General features: G+C 44.5%; 1 protein-coding gene across 5 annotated transcripts in view; it reads left to right on the plus strand.

Annotated features, from left to right (window-relative positions):
• PTPN3 (protein tyrosine phosphatase non-receptor type 3) overlaps positions 1-23,943 on the plus strand; it is a 524,536-nt gene that overhangs the window by 459,568 nt on the left and 41,025 nt on the right. For all 5 annotated transcript variants that reach the window (XM_083188292.1, XM_083188290.1, XM_083188291.1 and 2 more), the window contains 2 exons: positions 1,486-1,632; positions 16,363-16,491. In XM_083188292.1, the coding sequence (XP_083044418.1) occupies positions 1,486-1,632; positions 16,363-16,491 (276 nt within the window). The remainder of the gene's footprint in view (positions 1-1,485; positions 1,633-16,362; positions 16,492-23,943) is intronic.

Consider the following 23,943-nt stretch of genomic DNA (forward strand, 5'->3'; position numbering starts at 1 on the left):
ATGTGCCCACGTGGACGGGCCTAAATCCTGCACTGAAGTGGAGAGCCAGCACCTGCCATAGGACTAAGCCGCATCGGCTGGAATGTTATTGTGGGGAACGTTGGCCGCACGTCTCTGGCTCTGATTAGGAAGGGGAGTGCTTTGGACAGATAAAAGATGACAGTCTGTGCGCAAGCTTGGTGAAGCATCTGAATGGCAGATAAGTACCTCTCAAACCTTAAATCATGACAATAATCTCCTGCCTATTTCAGTTTAGTCTTCTATGTAACAGTACAGATGGAGCACCTCTCAGCCAACGCCAGGGCTCGCCAGATTGCCCCACTGGCAAGATGGTGCTCCATCTGACTGGGACGTGAGAGCATCCCAGTTACCGGGTGGCAGGGGCTGTGAACCCAGCCTGTCTCTGCTTCAGGGAGACGGGCGGGGTTAGGGGGGAGCAGGGAGGTAAATTTGTGTGTATATGTATGATGCAGGTATGTAGTGATATGACAATGGTCTAGAACAGTGGTAGCCAACCCTAGCCCTCAAGAGCTACCAACAGTTCACATTTTACAGACAACCTAGCTGCTGCACAGCTGCACTCATTAATCACTGACACATTTTAAAAGATACATATATAGAGTGGCGAGCGAAGCGAGCCACCGAGCCCGAAGCGTGGAGAGCGCAGCTAGCCATGCGTGGGGACGCGGAATACATGTGACGTTATCCACATCCGCTGGCCACGCTTCGGGCTCGGTGGCTCGCAACACTATATATGCGATCGAAACAATATAAGATTAAAATCGTGGGCGCCGTGCTAGGAAACAAGTACCGGTGATTATTTTAATTTAATACAGTTCTAAAAAGCAAAAGTCTTTGGTAAAAGGTATGGCTGGTATTGCTGCAGGCAGGGAGGTGTTCATAAGGTTGTGTGGGCACAGCATTAGGAGTGCCTGTGCATGCCTATGCTCTTAATGCAAATCTAAACAAGGAAAATATACACCATTCTAAGGGTCACAGGTGCCGATTCTGTAGGTGCTCAAGGGTCCGAGCACCCCCGGAAATTGATGAGCACCCACGGGCCCGAGTCGCGCTGCTGGGCCGCCATATTAACTTACTAATTTGCAGCTGCAGCACCCGCATCGCCGGCCCTGCTGCCTGGCAAACAGTATGTCGGGAAGATTTTGTGGCCATGCCCCTTCCCTTTGAAGTCACTCCCTTATATTTTTGGCTTGAGCACCCAACACCAAAAACATAAATCGGCACCTATGCTAAGGGTCATATTTAAACATTGAATTATATTACATTGCAATGCTTGTTAACCAGTCTTTTATTTTATTTTTTTGTAATGGCTGCGCAAGATTGTCATTTTTAGTTTTTTCTAGAAAAATTACCCATAGCAAAATCATAACTGTCACTACTCAGAAGTGCATTGAAAATGACTGAAACTGAGGTCTGTTGTAATGGTTTACATTTTAGTTCTGTATTTGTCTTTCTTATTTACAGATGGAGATTCCGTCCTCTAATATAGTAAACAAATATATTGCTACTCAAGGACCCCTACCTCATACATGTGCTCATTTCTGGCAAATGGTTTGGGACAACAGATTATCACTTTTAATCATGTTAACAACATTAACAGAAAGAGGAAAGGTATGTTATTTTTCAGTTGATACTGTTCATTTTAAATGCCTTTGTTTCGACGTAACTTAATATTCAAAGCCTTTCACAAATTACCTCTATCACAATTAAATGACTATGCCATCCAACTGTCATCAAAACCTCATTACACAGCCACCGCTGCATCAATCCACAACCTTAATCGCTAGTGTCATTCAAAAATATTACTAACGGTGGTCGTGCTCTAAAGTACGTACATTTCTGCCTCGCTGACAGCAAGACATATCCACCCTCACTGCCAGCACTGCTTCGTTGTCAGTGGCACATCTCTGTTTACTGACAGCAGAGTATCTCTGCCTCACTGACTGCAGCACATCTCTGCCTCACTGACTGCAGCACATCTCTGCCTCACTGACTGCAGCACATCTCTGCCTCACTGACTGCAGCGCATCTCTGCCTCACTGACTGCAGCGCATCTCTGCCTCACTGACTGCAGCGCATCTCTGCCTCACTGCTGGACATACACATTTTTTACAGAAAATAGATGTTAAATTACTGCATAACTAGGTCCTGACATCAATCCTTACCAAAGATGACTGGTGCAATAATTATATCCCTTATAAAATAGTTCCTGTTACAAAATTAGTTGTAAGATCGATATACCACTCTTGGATGAAATCCACAGTCCCTGGTGATTGGTGACCACTATTGGTTGACAGGAAAAGTGTAGACATGCACTAGAGTGACATTGAAAAAGGTCCAAAGAAGCAATAGCATGCACAAGCATGAAAAGGTTTACATGAGTTTACAATTTTATTTTAACCGACTTCTTCACACTTTATGATCCAGGTTAACTACTATTGAGAATGATAAAGAGTGGCAAGCGGACTGAGGCACCTTGCCAGAAGCATGGCGAGTAAGTGTCACACTTATTGGGGGTCCATGTCAAAATAGAAACACAAAAAAAACACGTTGAAATGTGCCGTGTCGATCATTTCAGCGGCTAACTTTTGCTTGCGTCGACCTTTTGTCAATGCATTGACCTTTTATCACATGTCGACCTTTTCACTGTCGAACAATAGTGGTTGACCTAATGACATTCGACCTAAGCCCACTCTATTTTACAGTCCACGCTTGGTAGAACGAACTTGGCCTTTGGCATCATGTACGGTGGAGCTTGAATAAGAATAACAATGATTAGAAAAGTTGCTTTTGCATAATAAACATATTTGTTTATTGCATCTAATCTGGTTTAACTGACTTCTGGTTCCGGCATGGAGGAGTAGACAGTGTCTCCTCATAGCTCCGACACCTGCTCCAGCTCTGATCATCTGCACGCTGTCGACAACCATCAGAGCCCAGTCCCGCTCCCCCTGGAGATTGGCTACGGGCATGGAGAAATATTTAGAACCCCACATGGCTGCTAAGCAGGCTCCCAATCAGCTGCCACAGCGCCAAGACAAACGGCGTGTGGAACAAAACATGACGCAGAGTTCGGACAACACCCCAGGGACTCCAGCAGCAAAGGAGTTGGTCATTGACCAGACTGAAGGGAGAGAATCCGCTGCTTATACAGTGATCTCTCTGCACAATTATGATGACCTGATATCCCATATAACAGACAGGCTCACTAGGGCAGAGACACAGATCAGCTTAAATCTGGATAACATAAATTCCTTACAACAATCGGTAAAGACACTGAAAGGAGATAATAAACGTCTGGCTGACAGATTAGAAAATGTAGAAAATAGAACAAGGAGGAATAATCTCAGAATAACGGGGATCCCAGAATCCATCAAGGGGTCAGAGCTTGACCATTTTTTCGTAATACCATACCACAATTATTACATATAGAATCTTTCTGTTCAGATATGGTGGTCGAGTGCGTGCACAGACTTGGCACCTCTTAAAACCGCAAGAACATTCTCAATTTCCTCCATAAGCAAATAATTTGGAATGCTTCTAGGAAAATTACTCGTATCAAATGGAAAGAACACACCATTCAAATCTTTCAAAATTTTTCTAATGAAGTGACCAAAGCCAGACGCTCCTTTATTACTGTTTGCTCTGCAATGGTGACATTTGAATGTAAATTTACATGTTTTTCCCAGCATGTTTAATAATCATCACAACATCTGGGTCACATGACTTTTTTAATCCTAAAGAAGCAGAATAATTTCTTCAAAAAAAATTGCCTCATTAAGAATCAGGCCGACAATACTGATATTGCTGATCAAGTGGCAGGCTGATATGCAATTTTAACAACGGTGTTGACTATTGGTGAATAGATATGTCTTTTACTGGGACCTGAAGTAGAGATGGTCTAAAATGTGGTTTTTGTGTTGTTGTGTTTGTTTAATATTTAAATTTTTATTGATAAATAAGAGCTGGAGAGGTGGCTAGGCGTCGCTATTATTTTTTTGTTTTTTTCATTGAACTAGTTCTACAAATTTCCTGTAGTGTGCAAAATATCTGCACATGCCAGGACACATCGGAAGTCTGTTTATTGTTAATATAGCTGTACATTATTTTAAGTTTCCTTTATCCCCTGTCTGTGTGTTAAGTGGTACCCTAATGTCTCACCCTTTCCAACATAGTGTACAACCCTGACCACCTCTAGGTCAGACACTTGAATGAATAGATATAAGTATTGGGCACCATTCTCTCCAAGGACCCACCGTTTACTCTCTCATTAAACTATCCCTATAGTACGGAGTGGTGATCAGTGAAATTAATACTGACACCAGCTATACTGCTCCCGGAGTGGAGATTAGGGTACAATCTCTCACTTTCTTCATTTGAGACCAATTTGTGAGATTTCCTCCTTTGTGGCTGGCTCATTCTGTGGCCCCTATCGCTCTCATCTGCCATTTGACATCTTAGATTGATGGTAGACAGCAGACGAGGGGTCAGAGATATCCACCCATCTGTATCTATTGCCCTAATTTTCTGTGATTCTCTCATTTGTCTCAACACACCAGATCCTCCTGCAATACTTTTTAGCAACAGGGTGATCTGTGTTTTGGTTGGGCAAAAAGCAGAAGCACATCTTGGCTTCCTACTAAGGACACTGTGGTACTCTCATCCTTGGTTGAATACGGCCATACATCACTGGTCCGCCTGAATTCCATCCCGCACTCAGCAGCTAAGCAGTGAATGGTCTGGTTAGTACATCTTTGGGTGACCAATTGGGAATACCAGTTGCTGTAATTGGACCCGGACAGCAGATACACCTCTGTCCAATTGAGGTAGCTTTCTATTCTTACTTTATCATTTATTAACGGGAATTAATATTAGCAACAGCAGGGGACAAGTGTCAAGCATCCTTGATGTCTTTTGCTCCTTTGGAATGAAAAAAATGACTACTGCAATCAATGTGATTTATTTATTTCTGATTAATATTTAAAAAATGTCATTAATGGAGCAATATCCTATTCCGTCTTTGTCATTTTCTCCAATATCTTGTTGATTAACGCCAAATCTCTTGTGATTACTGATTTCAGTTTAAATTTGTTTATATCCTACGTACCTTCGTTTTAGCATTTAAATACTCAATAAACGTTATGTATTAAATTGTTTAAATTAATTCATTCAAGTGTGCCCCAAAAAGCCTTTGCTGTTCTTCCTTTCTTTTGTCACACAGTGACTTTGTTTTTTTCAGTTGCTAAGCTGAACATTTTTGGGAGCACCACCAACCAAACACCACACCACATTTGTTTTTTAGTGGTAATTATGTTGTTTCTGTTAGATTTTGTACGTGATTACTAATTCAATTTCATTCACCAGTGCCACTCCTGACCCATATTGTAAAAACACAATCAGGGTTTATAAAAGGGAGGCACTCTGTTTCAAATGTCTGAAGAGTGTTGGCGGCTATTCAGCAGTCGAAAGCTTTCTCCGCATCCAGGGGGACAAAAAATTTGGTCCTAACGCTGGACACGGAGAAGGCATTTGATATGGTATTATGGGCACACTTATTTAAGACATTGGAAAAATTTGGTTTTCCTTCCTTATTCATTGCAATAATTAGGACAATTTATACATCTCATAAATCTGCTATTACATTTAACAGACTCCTTTCAAATTTCTAATAACCAAGAAGAATATGCAGCGCTCAGTTAATGATCCAAACAATATAGTAAGTGAAAATGTAATAAAATAAAAACAAATTCAATAAGAAATACAGCATGAATGTACATGAGTAAAAATCATTGAGTCACTGAGACCTGATTATTTTGATGGTAAATAACCTGCTCTGTTCAATCAAACATCCAATATATTACCCAACTTGTAGGTCAATGGTACCCCTGGATCGAATGGTTGTCCAAGATGGACATTGGAGGTATCCTATGCAGATGTATGTGGGATCCTCTACAACGTGAAAGTACAAGAATGAACCAATAGGGTCCAAAGCCAAGGTGGTGGATGGGAGTGATATTGTAATCCAAGGTGTCAGCTGGAGGTGTCCCAGTCCAGTTGGGCCTAACTTGATGGAGGGGATCCTCTCTAAAGTGCATTCGTGCTTGGGGAAATAAAGTTCTCCAGATGGGGGATGAAAGGAATGGCAGGACCAGATGATTGTGCAGGAAGCTTGCAAAGTCTAGACGCAGGTCTCAGGGTTCACCGGGATTCCTTTAAAATTTCTTTCAGTTAGGTAGAGGAACTCATCAAGGGTGTCCTCTATCGCCGCTATTATTTGCAATAGCCATTGAGCCATTGGCGGTAGCAATAAGATCATCTCCTCTTATACATATACTATATAAAATTAGATCAGAAGAGTTAAACATTGCATTGTTTGCTGACAATACCCTGATTTTTTATTTAAAACCCCTTACACTCTATTCCAGCACTACTGCGTCTCATTGACTCATTTGGGAAGGTTTCAGGTTATTCTGCTATCCCAACAGAAATAAAGTCGCACATTTTATTCAAAGACATTTATTCAACCTGGTTGTCTATTAATACAATTAGGAACAGAGATCCTTGTATATCCCAATTTATTCCTTTATGGGGTAGCCTATCTTTCCCTCCCTCATTGACTAAATTGCAATTTAACGTGTGGAGAGATAAAGGTATAGACACATCAAATAAAGTTTTTGACCCAGGAGGGTCTATCTATACTTTTTCAGAGCTCACGCAAAGTTTTGGGCTGTCTCATACACACCAGTTCATGTACTTTCAGGTTAGACACTTTCTGACTTCAATAAAAGCGCCAAGTCCAAGGAGTAGCCACCCTATAATGCTATCTCAGGTTACATCAATAGACTTACTTTTTAAATTTTCTTTTAATGAAACAGTATAAGGTGAAATTATATATGCTCAATGGACAACATTACTCGATAAATGGGAAAAAGACATACCAAGCATAACATGCCTAGATGATATTACCGGACTTAACATCACTAAAAGCATTAAACTGTTTATTTACAAGAAGTGTATTTATGAACATTACACAGAGCATATATAACACCTCAAAGGTGTAAATATATGATACCAGAAGAGATGGGCCAATGCCGCAAATGTGGAGCAACCGTGGCTAACGTTCCTCACTGCATGTGGGATTGCTACAAAATCAAAAAATTCTGGAACAAAGTTACTGTTTTCCTATCAACCACATTCCACGTCCAGCTCTTCCCAGATCCTTTAGCATTTATGGGACTTTCTTTTCACATGTGGCCAATGGACACAATTAAAAAAACATTCCCTTTCACTGTTCATCACTATAATTACAGTGGCTAGAAAATGCATATTAATACACTGGACGGAGAAAACTGCACCACTGCTATCGATGGTCAAGCAAAAGTTGCTTCAAATCCTTTATTTCGAAAGAAAATATGCAAGAACAGATCTATCCTTTGGAGCTAGTAAATTTTATCAAAAATGGTCTACATTTATAGACACCCTTGAGTTAAGCGATAAAAATCATATTCTCTCCATATTTGAAAATGTTTTAGAAACAACACTTATGCAATGTTTTTAGTCTATTTCAGTATTAAAATAGATAGGAATGTAGTTTTACGATGTATAGCCAAATGTCTAAAAATGTATATGATCAAGGACTGTATGGAAATATACATGCTCCATATTATTGAGATATTCTTAATCCCACCCCTTTTCCCCCACCTTTTTTCACTCCTTCATTTATCATACCCTCTAGTCTCAGTCCATCGTCGATTTTATTTGTTATGTATGTAGGATATAAATAGATATATGTATTGTATCGTGTACAAGATATGCCACATAACACTGTTAATGGTTGACACATTTACCTACGTAAGTGAAAGATGTGTCATATTGTAGTTATATGCTCCAATTATTCTGGTAATTTCAGAACAATGTACATGTTACAATTTATGACCTGTTCGTATTGTAAGAAAATTCTTTCAATAAAAAGTATTTAAAAAAAAATAAAATCTGGTCTAACTATTCCTTATTAAAAATAACTTTTGCACTGTGGTGTATTTGGGGGGGGGAGATTATACAGGATTGAGGTGTGATCAGTGTGATTGCTTACCCCACCTGCAGACAGAAGATACTGCTTCACTAATACCCCTTTCAGACATATGACTCAGGAATGTCCCTGCTCAGAGCAGGGATATTTTCTTCTGCAAAAATCCCTAAGAAATTCCTGGTTTGGCCACTTTCAGACATAAAGGGGTACATTTACTAGGATCGAATGGGTACGAATGCAGCCATTCATATTAGTCAGATCCTTGCAGGCTTCTCATTGTAAAAATAAATACATAATTAAAAAACCTGACATGTGGTCCCCCGCCCAGCAATTGAGCCTAGTCCTGGTTGCAGAAATACAGGGGCAAAAAATCTGTGGTCCCCCTGTGTTTCTATAACCAGCACTAGGCTCATGGCACGGTGCTGGTTCCCAAAATACAGAGGACAAAATGAGTAGTATTTCAGCAACCAACAATGGACACAAACAGCTAGCAGGCTAATGCCACCGCCGGGGGACACTTTTTATATGAGAATCTCCGGTACTTATGTAATATCTGGGCTCCCGTTTTTCTTATGAGACCGCGTCCGCTCGCCACGCTTCGGGAACGGTGGCTCGCTGCGCTCGCCACTCTATATAAAATCAACTCCATGCGTAGTTGGATAGTAGAGGTAAGAAAAAATGGGGTGCATTTAACATGGGAGCCCAGATAATACATAAGTACCGAATCTCCTGCCAAAGCATTAACCTGTGGCTGATCAGCCCAGGACGGGACACTGGGGGAGTGAGGACCCCCCATAAAGGGCCCCCCCTTCCAGGGACCTCAGGGCTGAACCCGGTGCCCCTTGGCGGTGGGCACCGGGCTGATGGAATAAATGTGTAGGAATAATAAACATTAGGTTTTGTTGTGGAACTACAAGTCCCAGCAAGCCTCCCCCACATGAAGGGACATTGAGAACCACAAGTTTCAGCATGCAAGGCATTAATGGGCCCACTGCATCTTATAGTTCTGCGACAAAACCAATGTTCAAATAAATTCTACTCGCTAGCTCCTCCAGCATATACAGTATTGCATCCTGTTCGGTCCATAGTAGGCATCCACGAGTGAAAAAAATCCTGACCGAGGGTCCCAACACCATGTGAACTGATGGAGGCGCAAGTGTGTTTACACTTGTAGCTCTTTCCCCGAACTGAGAGATCTTCTGGTTAAATAATTTGCCGGTGCCTCCCCCAGCCATTAGGAGCAGGGTCCATGGGAGTTCCGCTGCTGATTGGCTATTCGCTGCTCCATAGAAGCTCATGTCAAATTTTAACATGGGCATTTAGGGGCGGTTCCCAGTTCGTATGGTGTCAGGACCCTCGTGGATGCCTTTGGACCAAAGAGGACGCAATCTACGCCAGAGGAGCTAGTGAGTATAATTTATTTTTACAGGTACCCTATGGATTCTACAGGGGAGAAGTGGACATGCCTATGGTGGACCCTATAGGTTAGTATGGATGGGGGATTGTAGTATGAATTAAAGTTTTATTTTTCTGGGTGTTTGTGTAACTTATTTGGACATTGGATTTTATGTAGAACTACAAAACTACAGGGCCCATAAATGCTCTGCATGCTGAGACATGTGGTCCGCCAAGTGGTTCTCTAAAGGTGCATACACACTGTACAATTATTTGACCAATTTTGGTGAAAGACATTTCCATTGAGCCCAGTGTCCTGGACGAAAGATATGGACGACAGACGAACGTCGAATGATGATGCACACACCTGCCTATTGTTCATCAAGATTGTACATCAACTGTGCATGCAGCTGAATTTGCATAGCTTTCAAAAAGAGCCTATAAACTGTAGCTAGATCTTTTGTCTATCGCCTGTCGTGAATATCTTTCGTCAACAGCTTTTGTTCAGGACACTGGGTTCAAGGGAAATGTCTTTTAATGAAATTGGTTAAAAAAATTGTACAGTGTGTATGCACCTTAAGTCCCTCCATGCAGGGAGGCTTGCTGGGACTTGTAGTTCCACAAAAACCATTGTTTGCACATTTATTCTATCAGCCTGGTGCTCCGGGAACAGCGCTGGGCTATAGCCTGAACCTGGTATGCCCTGGGTCCCCCAGCATATCAGCCCTGGTTTAACCCAGAGGTTAATGCTTTGGCCGGGGGACCTTGTATAAAAAGTGTCACCCAGCTGTGGCATTAGTACCAATAGGGGGGTCCCCTACTTGTTTTGTCCCCCGTATTTTGGGATCCAGGACTGAGCCATGAGCCTGGTGCTGGTTAAAGAAATACAGGGCTACCGCAGCTTTCCCCCTTGTATTTCTGCAACCAGGACTGGCTCAATGAGCCCGGGGCTAGTAATTGCTGGGTGGGGGGACAGCCCATCGTTGTTTTTTAATTATTTATTTATTTTACTGGCCAGCATTGCACATCCATAGGGTACCTGTGATAGATCTGTACGTATTTGGCTGTTGTTAATATGTTTGTACAGGGATCATCCATTTATGACCGACCTTAATAAATTAAGGTCATAGGTCATGCAGAGGTGGGTGCAGCCCCAAATGGACTGGGTTTGCTTTACAATCTTAAATCATTTAAATTTCATGTATCATATACCATACCAGTTCTACCTTTAAAACTATTTTTTTTTAAGAATAAAAGTTTTTTGTTCAAGTAGTAAACCATGTGTGACAGTCTTTGTTTTAACATATGTCTTGTAAACAAGGCTCTTCTAAGGCTCCCTCTAAAACACTTCCCTGCACTGTGTTCCTCTCATGTGTGGCATATGTTCCTCTTCAAATGAAACTGATGATATCAGCAGGATTCATGTGGCCCTTACTGGCCAAGTAAAAAATTCCCAGGTCATATCATACACACTTCACCCAGGTCAATTGAAGGTGTGGGAATCTGGGAACACAATCCTGGGTTGCTTGCATTTCAGACATAACAAATTCCGGGGTTGATTGCATAACCACAAACTTGAAGGCTTTTTAAAAAAAAATTGTCATGGTAAACATAAAAAAAAAAAAATCAGTTGGCTGCGATTTAATCCTAATAAAACAGACATCCATATGATAGGCCTTCAACATCAAAGTGTTACGGTTGCTGCCTGGGCGCTGGATGTAACTACCGGAGGCTGGAAGCTGGAGATCAGGCGTGAGCCCATAGCCGGGACCACTGGTTAGGACGGCCACAGCGAAACCTACACTGACTCTATTCAGTTCCCCGGGCAGATGACAAACCCCTGCGAACACTAGACTTCGCCTGTGGCCGCCGCGTTCGAAGGAGCGAGTTAGGCCCGCTCCAACCCCGATGCAGCTAGGTCTTAGGGATGGACAAAGGGTGAGCGATCGTCAGGGGGTTACTCAAGAGGATAATCTGACTAACGGGCCTAACTAAGTAAGATCCCCTATCTGCCGGCACCAGGCCAATGACGGGAGTGCGACCCAGTCGCAGGCACAAGAGATAGACTCGGGGAATCTCCAAACAATGGGTATAACACAGCACAGCGAATCCCCAAAGCAACCCAATACAGAATGGGGAGCCCTGCCTAACAAGGAAATGGAATGACGGGCAGAGGGTAACAGAGAAATGTACACTGGAACCACCAGAGAAATAGGCAGGCTAAGCCCACGGCGGGGCGAAGTCCAGAACCCCCAACTTAAACTACGGGCTGAGCAGGCCTGAAAACAAAAGAAATGGGCAAGCCGCCGAGTAAAAAGCGAGATAATACCAGGCTCCACTGGAGCACTTACGTGATCCACGGAAAGGAGGTAACAGTGGATCAGGGCCAGGTACGGAAGCAGAGCCGCAGACGTAATGGGACCCAGAATGAGACGAAGGAACTGGGAGCTGAGCTGCAGAGGATATATCCTGAGGACCAAACAGGAGACCGGAACCAGGGACCAGGTAGCATAGCTGAGAGCTGACAGAGAGTTCCCTGCACAGGAAGCAGGAACTAAACACTGGTAAAAGGAAGCTATCACTGGCAGAGTATTGCAGGAGAGCCTGCCCTATAAAGGGCTCAAGTGATTAATTACACCTGGTAGAGATCCAGGGAGCTCACAGGCTTGTGCTTAATGAGCTAATTACCTCACAGCCTTGTGAATAATTGCTCACAGAATATTGAGCTGATGTGGCACAGACCTGCCACTGGAGGCCACCAGTGAGTCAAATGCTGAACACAAACTGAACAGAAAACCAAAGCAGACTGAACCATAAATCCTGATTCCCAACACAAAGGACAAAATTGCAGCATAGCCAACCAACCGTACATGATATTGTTAACGATGACCATGATGATAACCATTGTTAACAATTATTTTTGTCCATATTGTTTAGTGCCTTTGCACTATATCGTTAAGGATGCAGACTCCCTCCAGTCATTATATCCATATCCTCCATTGCCTGTACATGTAGGACAATGGAGGATATCACTATGGAGAAAGCATGCACACGCTTCCCTCCCCCTGCCATCTGCCACTGCTGTTATAGGGAAGTGTGTATGCACTGGCCGAAGCCGGCACCTGCCGGATCTCTGTCGCTGCCGATATCACACTAGATACACTTCGTCTGAAGTGTATACAGCTTTACACTTAAGGATTAATAATTACACAACACTGATCAGAAACTTGGGTACTTATGTAGTATCTGGGCTGCCGATTTTCTGATTGTATGCCTTACCTTAAGGCATACAATCAGATGCGATGCGATTCGATGCGATTTTGTATAGGATTCAATGTTAACAAGGTCCTGTTCATTTCCCCACTATCCAAGTGGGCATAGAGTTGATTTTATAAAGCGTGGCGAGCGAGCCCGAAGTGTGGCGAGCGAAGCAGATTTCTTAAAAAGTATTCTGTGTCCCCTCGCGGGGCTCACTACACTCGCCACGCTTCGGGCATGGTGGCTCGCTACGCTTGCCACAGGTTTATATCCAACTCCATGCCCACTTGGATAGTGGGGAAAGGAAAAGGACCCTTTTTTCCCATTGAATTCTATGTTAAAATGGACTCAGACCATTTTAACATTGAATCCTATGGAAAAATCGGGACCATCGCATCGCATACAGTATTTGGTCGCATGCGATGCGATGCTACCGATCAGACCCGATTTCTAAATCGGACGCCAAGATACTACATAAGTACCGAAACTTGGTGTTGACTGGATAGTTGCTTCACATTTAAACATGATGTACCAGTCACAATCTAATTGTCATTCTTGCATCGGAGAACCATAGCTAGAATCATGCATTTAATTGATCTGCCAAAAGTCTACATGCTTTTGTATTGTCTTGATTAGACTACTGAAATCTACCTCTACCATGGTCTCTCAGCAAAAGAATTGGACCACTTACAGATGGTACAAAACACAGCTGCCAATCTGTTAACTAACCCCTCTAGTTCCTGCTACATAACACTCTTTACTTTCTCAACTAGCAGCCAGTAAGATGGCAACTCTTTTTTAAGATTGGCTTACAGTTTGTTAAAGGCATACATTTCCAAGGCACAAGGTACCTGAAGCATCTTCTGATTCCTACTGCACTTCTTGATTATTTTGATCTGTAGCTAAATAACTTAAAGCAGTACTTAGAATCTCCCATTACTATTGGGGTTTGGATTTTAGCCATATGGCTCTGATTTTTTTCGCAGCACGATCCGTGCAACTGGAACTCTTCAAAAACAGGCTCAAGACTTTTTTTTATTAAATCAAGCATTTCCTTAATATGCAATTAGTATCTCCATTCTCTCTATTTTATTAAATGCTTGGTACTTGTGGAGTATCACGGCTCCCACGATGTCCATCGCATGCTAAAAAATCGCATCGCATGCGATCAAATCGCATGCGATTTTGCACTGAAATGCATCCAAATGCATTGAAATGTGTAGCAAACATGTTAAATGCCCCCAAATGTCATTTTTCAGAGTGTACCACCCCCACTATCAACGCCAACCCGAAGCGTGGCGAGCGCAGTGAGCCCGCAAGGGGCGGCGGTATGCATCCTACGACCTTTTCATACCCCCACTATCCACGTCGGTGTGGAGTTGAGAATAGAAAGTGTGGCGAGCGCAGCGAGCCACCGAGCCCGAAGCGTGGCGAGCGGACGCGGATACCTTCACAGGTATACTGCGCTCGCCACACTATATAATATCAACTCCACGCCGACGTGAATAGTTGGGGTATGAAAAGGTCGGAGGACGCGTACCGCCGCCCCTCGCCGCGCTTCGGGTTAACGTTCATAGTGGGGGTGGCGTGGGAGGTGCATTTAACAATTTAAAATCGCATCGCATTGTATTGCATTGTATGCCATATACAATGATATACAAATTTAAATTGTATACCATCGGGTGCCAATCGTGTCGCATCGCATACCATCGCATGCCTTATGGTCTGCGATGCGATCGGCGCCGTGATAGTACACAAGTACCCAATTGATATTTTGTGGTTACTACAATAAGTACCAGCAGGCTCTTACCACATGCTGGTATTTGTGGTTCTCCAAGTACCAGCATGTGGGCCAGGCTTGCTGGCACCTGTAGTCAACCAGAGGTGCGGGGTATAGCCCAGGCCTGGATGAATATTTGTTTTGGCCATGGGACCCTGTCAAGTTTGTCCCCTGGCTGTGGCATTACCACCCTACAAGTGGAGCCTGATGCTTTTTCTTAAAATAGGGGGGAACCCCTACTTATTACAGTCAATTGAGATTTATGGTCACATTTAAGATTTGAAGATACAATCTTATCATAAGAAAATATTGGCTGATCACTGAAACAAATCTGTAATGTGTGGGCAAGTCAGATAGATTGGTGAAACAATTTATATGGAGAAAAATAATCATTACATGTGAAAATCAATTAATTGTGACATGGGCAAATTAAATGAACTCTTAATTATCTGTTTTGGCTACCAATTTGAGTGTGGGTGTGGCTGTGACAATGTGTATAACCAGGCTAAATTCAAATAAGATATGCAGTATGTTTGCATAAATTAGGTGAAAGCAGTCAGGCATAAGCAGATCTATAATTAGAGCAAGGTGTGCAATGCACCTAGACAACTGGGTCCATCACACACCCTTTACACATGTACTATCTATCATGAATTATGGGAAACAGGTGCTGTGGCAGTTAGCTCCATCTTACCAGTAATAAGTAAGAAAGATGGCAGTGCTCATTGAAAGCAAATATTCTGGTACTGTAAAAACAGAGGGGAGAATCGGTGCTCAGAAAAAATACTGTTTCAAGTGCTTGCATCAATTCAATAAAAATTATTGAATAAATAATAAATAAATTCATCCACATATAAAACAATAAACACAAGAAAAATAGAGCAGGTGGTCAGCACTTCATTAGGGGACTTGATGATAGTCTCTCTCCAAATAGTGTCCAGCAAACACCAACGCGTTTCGCTGTGTTGGCTCACAGCTTTATCAAGCTGTGATAAAGCTTGATAAAGCTGTGAGCCAACACAGTGAAATGCGTTGGTGTTTGCTGGACACTATTTGGAGAGAGACTATCATCAAGTTCCCTAATGAAGTGCTGACCACCTGCTCTATTCACATCTGATCCTGTTCTAAAGACCATTCCTTTGAAACCGTGCAGAGCCTAAAGAATCCTGATTGCCAAATCCAACTGGAAGGACATCCCGGGCTGGCTATAAAACATCATCTTTTGCCAACGGGCATACCTCCTAGGCAGTTACCAGGACATATCATCATACAGCCATAAATTACACGGACGCTCTCTGGACTTTTATGGACACAAGTTCTTGGATAAGTGCAGGTCCCATCAACACTATACGGGTGACTATACAAATACCCCAGCTCTCCCAATAGGTCCATTGCTATTCATTGTTTTTATATTTATATTTGTTATTTTTCTTGTGTTTATTGTATTATATGTGTATGCATTTATTTATTATTTATTAAATAATTTTTATTGAATTGATGCAAGCACTTGAAACAGTATTTTTTCTGAGCGCCGATTCTCCCCTCTGTTTTTGGTGTTCTATATTCTTATCTGGGGAATTGACCATCCCCTGAATCGGCTGCTCTTCAAGGGAATAGACTCGTATAAAAGCGCTCTAATAGATAGACCTAGGTCAGTCTTTTTTCCAATTCTATTCTGGTACTGTGCCAGAAAACTTTCAACACGTGCCAATTTCATAAACATCCCTAGGAAGATGGTCACTTAATTGTTGTCACAACTTTCCAATTTGATACATCATTAGTCACACTTTTTTTTTACTCACTTAAATGTGTTTATTATATGTAGCTATATTTCATCTACAGTATGTCAATTGCTTTTCAATGTTTTTTTTTTACTTAGACCAAGTGCCAACAGTATTGGCCTGATCCTCCTGATGTGATGGAGTATGGAAATTTCAGAGTAACCTGTAACTCAGAAGACTGTACAATTGCATATGTTTTCAGAGAAATGATAGTTACAAACATAGAGGTAAGAAATATCTGAATCTGGCATCTGGTACTTTGCTTGGTCTTACAGTGCAGTATCAGAATACGCTTTATTTGACCCGGAATACTTGCATATACTAGGAATTAGATTTGGATTGCTGTGCAACAGCCAGGAAGGTAACAAGTAACAGTACAGATATACAGTATATAACACGTACAGATATGTGCCCTGGGGAGGGTTAGGACATGGACATAAGACAGATATATTTGCTGAGATGCGCAGCACCTAGGCAGCCATCAGTGGCACCACTTCGTCACTGCAACAGGCAGATATGTAAAAACAAGTAAACGGTACAGAGACATGACAGGGGGACATGAGGTACATAAAAATGTTGGTTGTGTGACACAGATCAGCGGCACCATCTTGATCATTGCCACTCACAAGGCAGCAGTGGAAGGGCTCAACAGGTCATCACCCACAAGAGTCAGCCAGTGTGGATGGATCCTGAGAGGGCCAGTGTGTCAGGGGCCCTGGCTGGAGGAAGGGCCAACTTGTGCAGGGGGGAGAGTCAGTGGGGCCAGGTCTTGCTGGTGGCCACGGCTGTAGCACCACCTGTCGCCAGATGGAGCTCACCTCGCTCAGCACTCTGTCTCCCGCTCCGCCCCCCCCACAACCACCACGCTCACAGTGCTTTTCTTTTTCCACATTTTCCAAAATGGAATACTTTATTTCTTTCCCTCAGACTTCTACACACAAAAAATTATAAACTAATAAATCACATGTACATACTGTAAGTATTCACAGCTTTTGCCATGAATCTCAAAATTTAGATCTGGTACACACTGTTTTCACTGATCATCTTTGAGATGTTCCTACAGCTTAATTGGAGTCCACATGTGGTAAATTCAGTTGATTGGACATGCTTTGGAAAGGCACACACCTGTCTATATAAGGTTCCACACTTCAGTGCATGTCAGAGCACAAACCAAGCATGAAATCAAAGGAATTTTTTGTTTTGTAGACCTCTGAAACAGGATTATCTCGAGGCACAAATCTGGGGAAGGGTACATAAAAGTATCTGCTGCTTTGAAGGTCCCAATGAGAACAGTGGCCTCCTTCATCTGTAAATGGAAGTTCGCAACCATCAGGACATCCTAGAGCAGGCCGGTCATCTAAACTGAGCAATAAGGGGAGAAGGGACCTGATCAGGGAGGTAACCAAGTCATGGTCATGTCTGAGCTACATCATTCCTCTGTGGAGAGAGTCGTACCTTCCAAACGGTCAAAAAGAGTTCAATCAAATAAGTTTTGTCTCATGAGAGGAGAGAATTTTGTTTCTCATGGTCTGAAATCTGGGGAAGGGTACAGAAAAGTATCTGCTGCTTTGAAGGTCCCAATGAGAACAGTGGCCTCCTTCATCTGTAAATGGAAGTTCGCAACCATCAGGACATCCTAGAGCAGGCCGGTCATCTAAACTGAGCAATAAGGGGGGAAGGGACCTGGTCAGGGAGGTAACCAAGTCATGGTCATGTCTGAGCTACAGCATTCCTCTGTGGAGAGAGTCGAACCTTCCAAACGGTCAAAAAATAAGTTTTGTCTCATGAGACGAGAGAATTTTGTTTCTCATGGTCTGAGAGTCCTTCAGGTGCATTTTGGCAAACTCCAGGTAGGCTTCCATGTGCTTTTTACTAAGGATTTGCTTTTGTCTGGCTGTATTCTGGTTCACACGCAGTGCTGCATGTGATTTTAAGCCAGTGACCGCTCGCATTGCTGCCCACCCCTCTTCGCATGGCAAAAAAATTTCACGCATGGCTGCGTTTTGCATAAACATCGCTGACCATTGAATGATGTGGAACTTGAATACAAAACTACGACACTTAGGTGTCTTAGCTTTGCATACACCCAGTGCAAGGACAGGGCGGGCAGCTGACATCTGGTGGTGTCAGCTGCTCACCCCCGGCAGCCGTGTGACTGCCTCATTTCCATGGGAGCACCCATCGTTTTCATGGGAACACCCATGAACTGCTGGGTGTTCCCATGGGCGCGTCTATACGCTGCTGCCCCACGCTCCCACTCCTGGGTGCGAACGGGCATGGCGAACTGCATATGTGCAGAAAGGTGCATGCACAGTAGTCAAACTTCGCTCCCCTGCAAGTACACGTAGGGGAGCATTTAAACCAAAATCAGTCCCTGATTGTGTATGGTATCAATAAAATTGCATATGTAAACAGTATATTTAATATAAATCCACATACATAAGTATAAAAGTCCAAATTGCTTAGAGCGCTATGCTCAACCTCCTTAAATTGCAATGCCCCTTCAATGAATTTAGGGCAGTTTTTATAGCTCACTCTAGGCTCCATAGGGATCTTAAAAGCTGGCTCCCAACTACACCACTTTTGGGGAGGTTGAGCATAGCGCTCTAAACAATTTGGACTTACAGTATATACTTATGTATGTGGATTTGATGGTTTACCTACTGTATATCTACTATATATCAGTGGCGGCTCTGCTTCTTGCAGATGAGGAGGGCTACCGTGATGTGCTCCCCGCTGCTGGTCCCCTGCACAGGGCCAGCGCATGTTCAGTAACTTCATACATACTGCGCATACGCTGGCCCAAGCCTCCAGGGGCTGCCTTTGCAGCAGCCCCTGGAGGCTTCATCGGGTTCCAGAGTCCGGCACAGTGTCGTCCGCGATACTGCGCATGCACAGAAAATGTTTTGGGGGCTGCCCCACCTCATAGACTGCTTCTGGCTTCATAGGCAGATAACAGTGGCAGATTTTACCTGGGGGGGGGGGCTGCATCCCTGCAGCCCATAGGTAAAAACCACCACTGATCTATATTAATTATACTGTTTACATACACAAGTTTATTGATACATACACAATCAGTGTATTTTATATGAGTATAAACCCCTTGAGTGGTGTGTTTTTCTGGGGCAGGACAAACCTACCAGGCCAGAGAAACCCACAAGAGAACTTAGGGGAAGCTCCCCCGTCACTCACCTCACCCCCTGTTGCTCCCCGCCAGATTACTCCCCCCCCCCATTTCACCGGGGCTCCCCTTCTACTGCCCCCATCACCATTCACAGCAGTGACCAGGCAGCAGGTTCGGGGGGACTCGGGCCCCTGAACTCCTGAGCACTCCCGAGCAGCCTCGAACTTTCCTGAGTGGGACCTGCCTCTGGCGTTCTGCTCACTGCAATGGTTGCAGGGGCAGCTGCAGGGGAGCTCTGGCATATGATTGCCGGAGTGACAGTCGGGGGAGCGACAGTGGGGTGGGGGGGTGCCCCTCTAGGTGGGCATACCACCGAAGTGGTTAAACTTGAATATTTTTATTACTACCAAATTGTGCTCCTTTATATATACTGTTTTAAGTTTTTATTAAGTAATTATACAAATTAATATTGGGAGCATCAACTACAGTATATCTCAGAGTGTGTTTATTTACTTATATGTGAATATTTTTTAAGGTTTTGTGCCAGATCTAATTTTTATTATTGTGTACTTCTACACTAGCCTACGACACCTGGTGATAGTGGCCGGTGCCCTTGAGTCTATGTAAAGATCGATCCCATACCACCATTATGCATACAGTATGTTGCATCTGCATCTGCTCAGGCAGTCCGATAGTGGAGAAGGAACCAGTGGCGGAACAACCATGGGTGCAGGGGGTGCAGCTGCTATGGGGCCCGGCGGCTGGGGGGGCCCGATGGACAGCTAGCACTCCCCTGCACCGTGCACTGCTTAGGTTTTTTGTTTTTTTAGGGAGCCGCGGCCGCCTGTATTATGTTGAGCTGCTCGCCGGAGGGGAGAGAGCAGAATAAGGAGCCAGGCGGGGGAGGAAGGGACTGTCTGCCTAGTGCAGTCACGGCAGTGGTACTCAATACTACCGACGTTGATGGGCAGCCGAGGGATGAATCCCAGTAACGTGCGGTGGTGGCTGTGTCCACAGAGAAGCACAGCCACTCACCACGGCCGCCACCTCCCGCTCCCCTCCGGCTGCCGCCGATACCCTACCCTCCCTGCCACCTACAACCCTCACTCCCCTCCAGGCTCCTCATGCTCCAGTCCCCACTAGGAAACCATGGACACAGATACAAAGCTCCTAAGCTTCAGGAGACTTTTGCTACTTTTGCCCGTAGTACTATCTGTCTCTGCTCTGACAAGCAGATCTGGGACTGAATCTGACAACCAAACTTGTGGAGACAGCACAGGGGCATTTTGAATTTGCTGCTGTCAGTGAGTGAACTAATCACTGCTCACAGATCGGCAGTCGCTCATCCTGATTGGCTGCCTGTACGTGAGCTGTGATTTATTTCAAGAGAGCGGCACATTCAAAATGCTGCTGCGCTGGTTCTACAAAGTTTGGCTGCCAGCCAGATGGGTGTGGTATGACTCACCGACAGTCGGGATCCCGACAGTCATTATCCCGACGTCGGGATCCCGACTGCCTGGCCTCAGACAGCGTGGCCAGCACAACAAAGCCCCTTGTTGGCTCGCTGCGCTCGCCACGCTGCGGGCACGGTGGCGAGCTGCGCTCGCCACCTATTCTATTCTCCCTCTATGGGGGTCGTGGACCCCCACAAGGAAAAATAGCCGCCGGCCGTCAGTGTTTTAACAGTCGGGATCCCGACGTCCGGTTAATGACTTCGGGATCCCGACTGTCGGGACCCCGTCCGGCACCCAGCCAGACTCAGACCGCAATCTGCTTGAGTCAGAGCAGAGACAGACAGTCCTAGGGGTGGAAGTAGCACCGGTCTCCTGAAGCTCAGGAGCTTTGTATCTGGGTCACCAATCTCCTGCTGTGCCGCCTGGGGGTCTTTGGGCCTGAGACACCAGTCCCATTTGTCCACCTCCTGATGGTGGCCCTGCAGCAGCACGCACACCTGCCCCCTGTTGCATTATTAAATGCTGGTGTACAGGCCTCTCATACTCCCACTCATGTGAAGCAGAGAGGAGCCGCGGTGCTTGAGGAGCAGCGTGGGACAAAAAAAGAATTAACTCAGTAAGTTTGTAATTGTTGCCTAATGTGTAATGGGCTTTGTGGTATGTCCCTTAATGTGTAATGGGCTTTGCGGTGTATCTCATAATTTGTAATGGGCTTTGCTGTGCATCTCATAATGTGTAATGGGCTTTGCCGTGTGTCACATAATGTGTAATGGGCTTTGCGGTGCGTCCCATAATGTGTAATGGGCTTTGCGGTGCGTCCCATAATGTGTAATGGGCTTTGCGGTGTGTCCCATAATGTGTAATGGGCTTTGCAGTGTGTCCCATAATGTGTAATGGGCTTTGCGTTGTGTCCCATAATGTGTAATGGGCTTTGCGGTGTGTCCCATAATGTGTAATGGGCTTTGCGGTGTGTCACATAATGTGTAATAGGCTTTGCGGTGTGTCGCATAATGTGTAATGGGCTTTGCAGTGAGTCGCATAATGTGTAACGAGATTTGCGGTGTGTCTCATAATGGCCCTTATTCTGAATCGTGCGGTACGGCCCGCGTGCGGCCGTACCGCCGATGTTTTCAGTCTGCACATGCGCAGAGGTCAATCTGCGCATGTGCAGCCCAATTCGCCGCAGACGTAGTTCGTCCGCCGCAAAGGGGGCGTATAGGGGCGTGAGGGGCTTCATACCCTCATTTCCCTATGCATACGCCCCGCGTTTCATGGGCGTTCCCATTCAAACGCGGGGCGTATGCATGCTAATGAGGGTATGACGCCAGTGATGGGGGCGGAAAGCTGACGTCGCCGGATGTCAGCTCTCAGCCCCCATACAAGCTATCACACGGACGATTGTCCGTGTGGTCTCAGCTTGCGGGACCTGGTGGGGCGTGCGGCCCTGCCTTCGATGGTCGCCGACCATCGAATGCAGGGGGCAGCTCCCACCATGGTGGAGGCGTACGCCCCACCATTTTCTTGCGGATCGCCAGCCGTCCGTGTACGGACGGCCGTGGCGATCCGTATCGTGGGCGGGGATTGGTTTGTGCGGCCGGAGCACCGTGTGCGGCTCCGGCCGCACAGATCTGAATAAGGGCCAAAGTGTAATGGGCTTTGCCGTGTGTCACATAATGTGTAATGGGCTTTGCGGTGCGTCCCATAATGTGTAATGGGTTTTGCGGTGCGTCCCATAATGTGGAATGGGCTTTGCGGTGTGTCCCATAATGTGTAATGGGCTTTGCAGTGTGTCTCATAATGTGTAATGGGCTTTGCGGTGTGTCCCATAATGTGTAATGGGCTTTGCGTTGTGTCCCATAATGTGTAATGGGCTTTGCGGTGTGTCACATAATGTGTAATAGGCTTTGCAGTGTGTTGCATAATGTGTAATGGGCTTTGCAGTGAGTCGCATAATGTGTAACGAGCTTTGCGGTGTGTCTCATAATGTGTAATGGGCTTGCGGTGTGTCACATAGGGGGAAATTTACTAAAGGAAATTTGTAAAAAAATAGGTGTATTTGTATCCAGAAATACACTTATTTTTTACATTTACTATCCCGAATATACGGCAATTCGTAGTCGTATTGAGGTGCTATCAATACGAATACGAATGGCCGTATTTTCGGGATAGTAAATGTCAAAAATAAGTGTATTTCTGGATACAAATACACCTATTTTTTTTACAAATTTCCTTTAGTAAATTTCCCCCATAATGTGTAATGAGCTTTGCGGTGCGTCGCATAATGTGTAATGAGCTTTGCGGTGTGTCTCATAATGTGCAATGGGCTTTGCGGTGTGTCGCATAATTTGTGAGGGGCATTATCCTTTGAAGCGAGGCCACACACTTTTTTATAGACTGTGTCCATTCTTTATTTTAGAAAATATCTATTGGAGGGGCACATTTTTACTGTTCACACTAATGGTGGCCACACACGGCGGGATGCGCACTGGTAGAGACCTGAGTTAGGGGGGGCCCCATTATAAATTTTGCTATGGGGCCCACAAAGTTCTAGTTACGCCTCTGGAAGGAACTGAGAAGAGCTCCTGAAGAAGCAAAAATCCTTGGACACGGCCATGCAAAAGAGCTAAAAGGCTGCTACCACCAGGTGAAGGCCCAGATAAATAAAATATTAAAACAAAGGTTATTGTGTGGTTATTTTAATATTGCCTTTGCAGGGGGACTATAGCTAGCAGAAGGCCCTTATTGGCCCACATACTGGTAGTTGTGCTCCAAGGAAAAAAGCCTTATATGACCATCAATTCGTCCTTTATATAATACAGACTCCTGGGGCGACTGGGTGGTGTTTGTCCTCTCCATTAAGGCTTGTAGAAAACAATAGAGAACAAAAAAACATAATAGTGCAGATTGTCTTATATACAGAAATTTTAATAAAGATGGTGACTTACAATACAGTAGAATTGAAAAGCACATGAATCCCCTAGGCAAAACAGCACTCCTGGAATAATCTTCTAAAGTCCAATTCAGCTCCAGACCTAACATCTGACTGACCTCCAATAGATATGCTGATTGTATCAGTGTTAAGGTGGCCACACACTAGAACG

This window comes from Crinia signifera, chromosome 5, assembly GCF_055691185.1.
Source record: "Crinia signifera chromosome 5, ASM5569118v1, whole genome shotgun sequence".
Taxonomy (NCBI): domain Eukaryota; kingdom Metazoa; phylum Chordata; class Amphibia; order Anura; family Myobatrachidae; genus Crinia; species Crinia signifera.